The 10,790-nt window shown below is 37.2% G+C and overlaps 1 protein-coding gene across 1 annotated transcript; it reads right to left on the reverse strand.

Annotated features, from left to right (window-relative positions):
• Positions 1–1,184: 1,184 nt before the first annotated feature.
• Positions 1,185–10,401, reverse strand: LOC309505559 (uncharacterized protein). Its single transcript, XM_082178962.1, has 9 exons — positions 10,150–10,401; positions 9,151–9,268; positions 8,600–8,766; positions 7,216–7,329; positions 6,971–7,126; positions 4,698–4,915; positions 4,314–4,473; positions 2,467–2,611; positions 1,185–1,969 (listed from the first exon to the last, which is right to left on the reverse strand). Exons 1-8 carry the CDS (start codon positions 10,334–10,336, stop codon positions 2,472–2,474), a joined length of 1,260 nt encoding a protein of 419 aa, XP_082035088.1. The 5' UTR covers positions 10,337–10,401; the 3' UTR covers positions 1,185–1,969; positions 2,467–2,471.
• Between the last annotated feature and the right edge of the window lie 389 nt (positions 10,402–10,790).

The raw sequence follows: 10,790 nt of genomic DNA on the forward strand, positions 1-10,790 counted from the left end.
TCATTATATAAAAATAATTAATTTTTTACAAATTATTATAAGACTTATAACACACAGGCGCCCCTGAACAAAACACAATGTACACAATGTCTGTCACTGATACTTTGAGGAAACATATTCTCTCAATCACTAATGACAGAAGCCAGTTATAATTAATAAACCACTTTAAATCTTCTTTAAATTGCAAATAAAGATTTGTGTTGTTTTTTTTTATTCTGTGATAAACAACCTGTGATTGTTGCATTTCACAAAAACAAGGAGGAGCCGAGAGAGTCGGCACTGCGAGAACGTCCCTGACTCTGTGTACTTTCATTTACGATACAAGTACATGATAAATGGTTCAACGATTATAGAAATATTATTCATTTTAAGATTTTAAAGTGCAGTCTTGTTTAACGTAATCCTTCGAAACGAGTTTGCAGCAGAAGTCACAAACAGAGCCAAATGATGTTAGTGCTGTCAATATTGTACGTTTCAGTGTATGAAAATGTAAGTAAATGTACGTGTTGTAGAAATACACATAAAAATACACACGTATACTAAACAAACCAATAGTGTAAATAAGAGCCTATCTACAGTATAGAACAGGGGGTCAAACTGTCTTTATTAGTACTGTCCCAGATAACAAAAATCATGCGGCCCAGATCTGGCCCAGATCCTTCATAAGTTCTGGGCCAGATCTGTAAAACGGACCTGGGCCGGTGTCCTTTAGCACAACGGGCCAATGCCGGTGCGGATCCGGTTTTCACATCTGGGCCGGCACTGGCCCAGCTCCAGAACGGATGAGAATTATTTTATAGTCATTTGGCCCAAAGGTGGGCCAGATACTGGATCCGAGTCTCCAAGATACTCTGGGCCACATCTGGACTGGCACTGGGCCAGCTCCATTTATTAGTTCTGGCCCGGATTCACACCACCTCTGGCCTCATAATACCACAAAACAAACCATATACAAAAATACAAATTTTTTTTCAGTTAAAGGGATAGTTTTTTTTTTTTTAGATGTTGTGCATGATTCAGCTTGTGCTATAGGTCCTAGTAATAGATATCAGTGAAGGTATACCATTTCTGTCTGAGAAGCCAAAGGGTTACTGGGATAGTTTCAACCACATTTTTGTTTCTATTAACTGACTGGTCTATGTAATGTATAACTGTATGACTTGTTATTATGAATATAAATTATGACTTGTATTTACCAAGGTACACTAAAGCTGATGATACACAGAGCAACTTTTAGAGCAATCGTGCTGGGCAACGTTGCCGTCAATGGTAATGAGTAAATATTACTACCGTAATCCCCTTCCCCCACCATCTTAAGACTTCTTGTTTTGATAGAACAGATGAGTGACACATTTTAAATTTTATTTAAAATACACATTTTAAATTTTATTTAAAATGTCTGAGATAAAAAGACAGGACAGAAACGTAAAACAAAGTAGATAATTGCCAAACTAACAATCAATCTAATAAACACATTTTACAGCTCATTTCTGTCTTTAACAACTGTAGGAATAAGAAACTTCTTGTAGGAACAACTACAGGACAACTGTAGGAATAAGAAACTTCTTTACTACCACATACCTATGACACAGGTGTTATTTTTTTTGTTATTTTTTAAAATTAAAGCAGAAAAAAAAAGCTAAAGCCAGCAGAGAAACGAGATTCTACGGCCTAAACACACAAGATGTAACGTTTTAATTAGCGATAAGTTTGTCTTAATCGATAATACCAGCCATTTAGATTTTAACCATTTTCCATGACCATGGTATAAATAACAAAGGTTTTATAGCCAAAATACAACTCTAGCCATATGAAACCCAGAAAAACCTGCAAAATGATCATACGTGTTCTTTGGTGGCTTTACAGGAAACATTGATGAGGCAAGTGAAGTGGGAATGCCACAACCCTCACATAACACCCAACAAATCATCAGTGGTGGAAGAGTGCGGGATGGCCGATGCGTTCATTTCTGCAAAGTATAAAAGAATGTTCAGTTAAAAAAGATCAGTGATGCTGTTTTTAAATGCTACATTGCTTGTCAGCACCCAGTCACATATGTGCTCTGATTAATTTGGCATTCACTTAACAAGGGCTCGAACAATTCAATTTAGTATTGAATTGAATACTAAATTGCATCCATGCAAAGCTTCGTTTAATCCATATAACACTGTTTTGCATGGACATTTATTACTGTCGCACATCGCGCTTATGCTGTGAACACAACGTAATTATGATGGCGCTGTTTGCAAAGTGGAGGAAGAGAGAGAAAATAGGGAGGGGCGTAGAAGAAAGTGTCTAAAGTATGGGATTATTTCAAGCTAAAAGAAAACAACTCAGTAATGTTGCAGTCCGTCCACCGTAAAACAAAATTTATGTCGCCTCGGCAACATCCCGACGGCACCTGATCAGAAAGCACCCGGTGTTCTGCCAGCGGACCACAGCCCCGCCAGCAAGCAAGTCTCTTACCACGGTTAATGAATGGCCTCTCTGGCCATGGCACGTTCTTTGCGGCCACCTCCACGGTCAGAGGCCAGGTTGAACCAGCGGATGGCGTGCTGGTTAATCTCGTTGTCCGATGCGCTGCTAGCAGCTTGGTTCTTCCGTACAGCCTCTGTTAAGAGCGAAAGTCAATTGGTTGATGAGCCGTCATTAACAGAAATTCTGAAAATTACCTCTAAGTCAAGCCAATAACCCACTGTTTTGAGAAATGCTTTAGATGTTGCCCATGATTACTATTGTTGGTGTGGCAGTAGACCTAATTTTCTGTAGCATTTCATTTAGTAACTCAAAACAAATGAATAACTAATCACATCTAGATTGTATTGGATCATCCTTAAATCTCAATGCATCTTATTCTAAATTTATCTGTGTGGATTCTGTATCAGGTCATGGATAGGCATTGGCGGGTACCGGTTTCAAGGTTTCCCACGGTATGAAAAAGTAAAGGTTACAAAAGTAAGTACAGGAATCCCGTAGCGTAGAGAGTAATATATATATATATATATAGGGGTGTGCGATATGACGATTTTTAATCGTGGACGATTCAAATGTCTCCACGATCTGCTTTTTAAGAAATATCGTAGTATCGTGTATCTACCAGTTGCTGTTCTGGCGCCTCTGTCCCACTGAACAACGCGACGTATATTCACATAAAAAGTTTACGCAGCGGAATGGGACACTGCAGTTCACAAAAGTTCATAATTTGCATGTGCAATAATGACTTGTCGGTTAAACATTTAATTCGCGTGCTGATGCGCGTTTCTCAGTGCGTACGTTAAGTTACATGTGAAGCTCACATGCACTAAAAGCCTGGATACTGGACTAAGTTATCTTTCGAGTCTTATTGTGCTAATACTGTCAAATACACACAAGGTTTACATAAAGTCGGTTATGTCTAAAGTGAAAGCAAACTTGAGAAATTTGATAGAAAATCTGCTTGTCAAATGCGTGTATATTAGACGCGTAGTAATAGTAAACACGCTGCCGCTTGTCCTTAAAGGGATAGTTCACCCAAAAATAAAAATTATCTAATTATTTATGCACTCTAATGTTGTTCCAAACCTGTATTAATTTCCTTCTAATATTTTCCTAATATTAATATTTTGAAGAATGTGGCTCAGTAACTTTTATTTTCAACAGAAGAAATAAACTTATTCGAGTTTAAAACAACTTGAGAGAGTAAATTATGACAATTTGAATTTATAGGAAAATGATCCCTTTAATGTTAATAAAACAACAAAATGCAAAGAGAAAATCACTCACTGCTCTTGACTGATAATTTTAATAGTAGCTTTAATAAGTATCAATGTATAATTTATACAGTGAACTATGTTTTGTTTTATTTTCATATTTGTTCATTTAATTACTTTCTTCAGTGCTACTGTTAAATACACCTACTGTAGCTGAAAAAATAAAGCACTGTTTATTTAATTTGTATATTAAATTGTGTATGTGTACTGTGTATCTTTGATCTTAATATTTAATAACAAAGAAAATAATGACAAATATTTTTATCTTCGCCCCTTTCTGCCATTCTTTTTTATTTTATATTTTGTTACCTAAGGCTTTGTTTTTAAAATATGGATATTAGTTTGGCTGTAATGCTCAGTCAGAAAATAGTAAAACCAACATAAAAAAAGAATCGTGATAAAATCGTGAATCGTGATTTTTCTGGAAAAAATCGTGATATGATATTTTTGCCATATCGCCCACCCCTATATATATATATATATATATATATATATTTTTTTTTTATTGTTCTCATCTACTAGTCACCTCCACATATACTACAATACGTATACTAAAATACTTACTGATCAACAGAGTTTGTGTCAGCATTTCTTTAAAACCTCTTTTCCCGTTTACTCCTTTCCAATTAATCTGTTTGGCCACTGTGTTTGAGAAAATCCTTGAAAGTATATTCCAAGTTACTCTTTTGGCGTTCTGTCCTCCTACAGCACCTAGAGCCGAAATCTGACAATACAGAAAAGCATTTCAGATCAACAGAGACAATTGCGCAAATTGTATGTCGGTTTACTAAATCATGAAACAAACAGTACAGTAAAAAACAGTTTAGCTTTGAAAAAATGGGTTACAACATTAAACTCTATCAATACAAACAAAATTTTCTTTTTTCTTGTTTTAAAATAAAATCGATTTAATTAAAGTCGATATACCACCTGGCCCTATTACCATACCATGTTTTGCTTAGCATGCGAGTTTCTTGCATCTTTAAGCCACTCCTCCAACTCCTCCACTTCAGACATGGTGGCCAGCGGAACACTGACATTTTGAGGCATCTCAGCCATAGGAGTTTCCGTCCCCATTCTTGCAGCAATGTTATTTACAGCAGCAGCCAGCTGCATTTGCTGCTCCTTGATATGTTCCAGCAAAGTTAGAATGTGCAGCTCAGCCGCTACAAAAGGAGTTAAGAAACAATTATATTAAAAGTGCTGTTACATGAAAGATATGTTTTTTCATGTAACAGCACTTACAGCCGGTACGGCTCTGATTACAGCATTTCACATCTACAACGTCACACAAAGAGGAGCTACAGGAAGCCGTGTTAGAGTCTTGTTCAGCTCACGTTTATTTACATGTCCGCTCTGGTTTAATCATTTCAGACACGCAGACTATAACTGCAGACAGGCGGCTGGCAGAAATATTTAGAATACATCAGAAACAATCAGTTTATAATTTAATAAATAAAAATCAGTGCACGCGTCCCCGGATTTACAAATGCACATCTTGCTTGTTGCACGCACATTATGTCGAAATAACGAGATATTATGTTGAAATAACATTATTAAGTCTTTTTGAATATTTGATTGAATGCTGAATTTTGGCTTGTTCAATTTAATAAAATTAGGCCTATATGAGCAAAACTTGGCCACAAAATATTTAATATTCAATTAGGCTATTTTAATGATCACAATTAAAGTTTTAATTTTATTAAAACGCGTGCACTGATTATTTATAAAATAGTGTTTTCTGTCAGTGTCTGTGCATGGCAAAGATGAAGTTGACGATCGCCATATTCGTAGTAAACGCGCCTATAGAGAGAAATGCACATAATGGATTACATAAGAGAGTAGCCTATTTATTTTTGTTTTGAATTATTTCGTTTAAAGACATTTCAAGCTTTGTGTATTTGAGGATGAGATGCGCTCCAGTTAACATACAATGCAAGTGACCGCTCGGGCGCCTCAATGATTAAATTGTCTATTTTGCATCTTACCCAGGCAATTGTTTGATGAAAAAATTATTAAAATTAAGATTTACAATTTATACAAAACGAAATTCACTTTAAAGAAATGCTTTCTACAAAACAAAACTTAATGAAGTGGTCAAAATTATGTCTGACTCGCTCCATGTCTCTCTACTCGTGCTGTTCACTTTTCATAATCAACATAGGCAGATGGAAAAAAATAACATAACATTAACTAAATGCGCTTTTTCAATGGCAGTAGGCTAAAACAGTACATTAGGCCTAGACTCTCTATTTGTAAAGATTGCTGCACATTCATTTAATTCTGAATTTTGCACACACAAGTTGAAAGGCATTTGTTCAAATCAAGTTCACGGATAATTGTGCGTGCATTTATTAATCATTATGATACTAAAATCATAACAAAGTAGGCTATGCTATGTACAAAAAATCAGATGAGCCCAGAATATGAACGCAACGTTTAATTACACGTTAAGAATTTTCCTTCCATATAGTAAACCATTATAAGAACGTTTAATTTAATTTAAAAACATCCACATGCCGAGAATCAAGAGCACCATCCCCTGTGTTGTGCGTTTGAAATGTGGCGCGTTTTCGATGATGTCATGGCAGTAGAGGCGGCAACTATAACGATCAGTCCCACCCAGTTTGAAGCGGTACTAACTGCAATGGAAAAGCAACCAAGCTAAAGCAAACCGAACCGTGCCGTACCGAGTCGAGTCGTACCACGCAGTGGAAAAGCGAAGCGAGCCGAACCGTTCCGCGCCGAGTCGAACCGTACCGAGCCGAACCGTGCCGTACCATGCAGTGGCAAAGCGCCATATGCAACACCCATGACATGAGTGAATGATCTGAGTCTGTTTCTCTTTTAATAGTCATATATCTGCCGTTATAAACGGCCGATGCCAATGAAATTAGCTCAAATCGGTCGGCTCTAATACACACACACACACACACACACACACACACACACACACACACACACACACACACACACACACACACACACACACACACACACACACACACACACACACACACACACACACACACACACACACACACACACACACACACACACACACACACACACACACACACACACACACACACACACACACACACACACACACACACACACACACACACAGTATATATCGTATCCTTCTATAAGTATTTTTTTAAATAGCTCTTATTTAAACCATGTATACGGTCACAGAGTTAAAAAAATATATATTTTACCAGAGCAAGGAACAGGTCCAGTGCCAGTCCTCCCCAGTCTAAAAGTGGGGACAAAACAATGGCCTTGATAGTCATTTGTGGGAGGAGTGGCAGTGATCCGGCGCCTAGGACGTGAGGGCATGAGAGAAGTAGGGGTAGGAACAAGTGCCACTGGAGCTGAGGAGAGGTAGATTGAACATATTATTTTTGCTAACAGGTGAGTACTTTGATAAGAAAAGCTTAACAAAAATACTCTATTGTGGTACCTGTGTAACTACCACGATCACATTGCCTCAGATCAGGCAGAGGTCCAGCAGAAATCTGGCATGGAGGACTTGAAGGCATGCAAGGTAGAGGGATGGGAACAAGTGGTGCAGCCGCTGAGGAGAAGGCATTTGACAATTTCATTATTAGGGTCCAAGCACTGACAACAGATTTTAAAACAGCCCTTGTTATCTTATAGAAGAAAATTTGCAGCATAGCCTACATATATTTGAAGAAAAAAAGAGACATTCAGAGGCAGATCAATGAACGTAGTAGAAGAAAGTAGAAAGTAGGTGTAAGAAAAGGTGTTACTCAGGATTTCTGCAGGGTTTAGTCAGTCAAATTTAAGACCTTTTAAGACCTTTTTATGACCATTATGATTTAAATGTATGACCTACACGAATTACGAAAAATAACTTCCTTTCAAAAGTCTTTTTTTTATTGACTTTCATTAAAAGTAATAAGTTTCATTATTTAAAGATTCCATTTTCTTAAGAGTAACAAACTGAAGGCTCCCTTTTCCTAAGTATCAATAACACAGGAACAACACTTAACAATTCTCACGATAATATATCAGTCAATATCCATAATTATCACGATAAATGTCAAATCTTTATTTCTTTCAAGTTTAAAGGCAGAGTTTTGCTCCTAACTGAAAATTGTAGAAACCAGAGTGTTAATTGTGGTTTTAAACTACTCTATATTGTCAGAACATATCATGACAAACACTTGCCAAACAGGAGAAAATTTACCAAATCTGAGGTAGAAAATTCAAACATGTCATTTTTCCTTAACAAAATTAATATCTTTATTGGAAAATTAATTCCTTTTTAAATATTATCGAACATTTATCGAACTCTTGATATCGTTCTAGTCAAAGTTGCTCTTCTATCAGCTTAAATCAGTCGGCCCATTCTCCTCTGACCTCTAGCATCAACAAGGCATTTTCGCCCACAGGACTGCCGCATACTGGATGTTTTTCCCTTTTCACACCATTCTTTGTAAACCCTAGAAATGGTTGTGCGTGAAAATCCCAGTAACTGAGCAGATTGTGAAATACTCAGACCGGCCCGTCTGGCACCAACAACCATGCCACGCTCAAAATTGCTTAAATCACCTTTCTTTCCCATTCTGACATTCAGTTTGGAGTTCAGGAGATTGTCTTGACCAGGACCACACCCCTAAATGCATTGAAGCAACTGCCATGTGATTGGTTGATTAGATAATTGCATTAATGAGAAATTGAACAGGTGTTCCTAATAATCCTTTAGGTGAGTGTATATCAATTGTAAGTCGCTTTGGATAAAAGCGTCAGCTAAATTAATAAATGTAAATGATACTTCATAACCAGGGGTTGAATGATACTACTGCAGTACAAGAACATACCAGTGGAATGAAGAAGTTCAGCATTATTCGGATCTGGCAGAGGTCTAGCTGAGAAGTTAGGAGTCGGTGGAGCAATAGGTGGTGCTGGAGTGAGGGAGAGATAAGTGGGTCTTGTATTGTTCCTCTCCTCTGGCTCACTTTCAGAGTCGGTATCACCAAAGATGAGCCTAACAAACAAAGCAACCCCCCCAGGGCCTAGTTAACAATGTAGCATTTGCAAAAAATTCTAAAACTAGTTAAGACAATCAAAAATTGCACCTGCAACCAACTTTAAAATGTGAGAAATGTTGTGCTAAATGTCAATACTCAAAATATTTAATTAGTCAACACTATTAGGTTGCACTAGGAATCAGTTACTTCTAAAGTGCATTTAAATGCAAGATGCAATACCATTTCTGCCTTTACCATTTGACATTCAGTGCATATAGCTATATCAGCAAAAGACAAAATGTTGTCTTGCAATACTTCTTTGTGAGATCTCTGAATAATTGTATCTGACTGCAGTAAATGGTCTTTTGTTTTTAAATAATGTATACGTGAAAATACCAAACCTTGGCTTAATTTTTCTTTTCCTAGCTACTACTACTTCCTGTTCGCCATCGGTTTGTAACTCCGATGTGTTACAGGTCAGCGAAGCCCTCAGCTTTTCTCTGGCTATTTGATAATCACCTGATCAGAATTGAAAAAAGATTAAATATTAGTTTATCTCTGGAAACTCACACCTCAGAAATTGGTGCTGTGTCCAAAATCACTGTTAACAATAAAGTGCATTAATAAATAAATAAAACAGTGTGTGTGTTTGTGTTAAAAAATAAAAATATATTAAAAAATAAAATAAATATATACATTTAACCCAAGTGAGCAGTAAAGACAAAATGATACAGAGAATGTGTGTGTGACAGTGAGTGTGAAGTTGGCTGTGAACGTAGCAATGTATGTGTGAGTGTAACGGTGAGAGTTAAGCAGTAAAGTTATAGCTGTGTAGTGTGTGTAAAGTTTAGGCTATGTGTAGGCTAAATGCCCCAACTCAAGACTCAAGCCAAGCTGATTTAAGTCCTGAATCCTGATGTTAGCAACAAGCTAAAGTGGCCCAGGCTCATTAACTTAAGGTGTGCTGATCTTTAAGGTCAATCAGCTATTCTCATTTTAGTGATAGGCAGCTCCCTCGAGTTATGCTCAGCTGAACTTAATGGGAGCTGTCCTGACAACCAGAGAGAACTATTGCTTATAGTTGTTAGACCAGACATTTGTAGCAATTGTCACTGTATATATAGAAAACTCAGGAAGTTATTTCTGCAAAAAAATAAAAAAAATTCTGTTTTCACATCTTTACTTTTTGCACCAAATTATAAAGAGTAGTATTGATTACTATCAGTATTGACAAGCAGTATCAGTATCAATAAAATCCTAACAAATACCCATCACTATGACAGGCTCTAACTTCAGTTTACAGTTACACACATATACAAACCCAGTTAGCAAGTATTTGACAATTTAATACTTAATAGGTAGAAAAGTTGTGGAATAGGTACATTTTAGTGCATCCTTACCAGCTCTTGAGAGGACTCGAACGTCATACATTTTCCAGTCTGATCCTGGCACCTCATGTTTTCGAACAGCTCTGTTGATGCGTTCATCGCTTTTATAGTTTGGCCAGAAAGTCGCACCATCTTCAAACCACGAGTCTGATATAATATTTACAGTCTTGGACTCTGTAAATTCTGCAACTATATACATCTGAAAAGGAAAATGATGCAGATTTATGTTATTATCCTTAAGTTTTTTTTGTTATTTTAACCCCCCCCTTTTAAATACTATCTGTGATCATTATAGCAGCACGTGCACCGCATGTGGAGTCTTGTTAACGACGTAGCCTATCAGAACAAAACCAACCGGGTAGCGAATGAATTACATCTGCACTGGTGTGTACACTGTCGTTTTATCTTGTGCTTGTAAAACATCTTTGCGTAGCGAGTCAATGGCTGAGCGAGTGAGAGAACGGCAGAAAGTGATGCGGAAAGCGAGTAATAAGTTGTCAGTCTGGAAGTAAATGTACAGAGTAGGTCACAGTGTGTCTGTTATTAAAAGTCTGTCTGTTGTTTCCACAACTACTGCAAAGTGAAGGCGGTTAGCACTAGCTAACATCTCCCTGACCTTCAGACTCCGGTCTGAAGGCTGAGCAGGACTGGAC

This window comes from Leuciscus leuciscus (assembly GCF_965113295.1).
Source record: "Leuciscus leuciscus genome assembly, chromosome: 9".
Lineage (NCBI taxonomy): Eukaryota > Metazoa > Chordata > Actinopteri > Cypriniformes > Leuciscidae > Leuciscus > Leuciscus leuciscus.

Coding starts and splice junctions, on each gene's coding strand:
- LOC309505559 (XM_082178962.1), bottom strand. CDS start 10,336: ATGTATATAGTTGCAGAATTTACAGAGTCCAAGACTGTAAATATTATA. Junction 8,767..9,150: donor AAAAGAAAAATTAAGCCAAG/GTTTGGTATTTT, acceptor TTTGTTTGTTAG/GCTCATCTTTGGTGATACCG. Junction 2,612..4,313: donor GACACAAACTCTGTTGATCA/GTAAGTATTTTA, acceptor CGCTCTTAACAG/AGGCTGTACGGAAGAACCAA.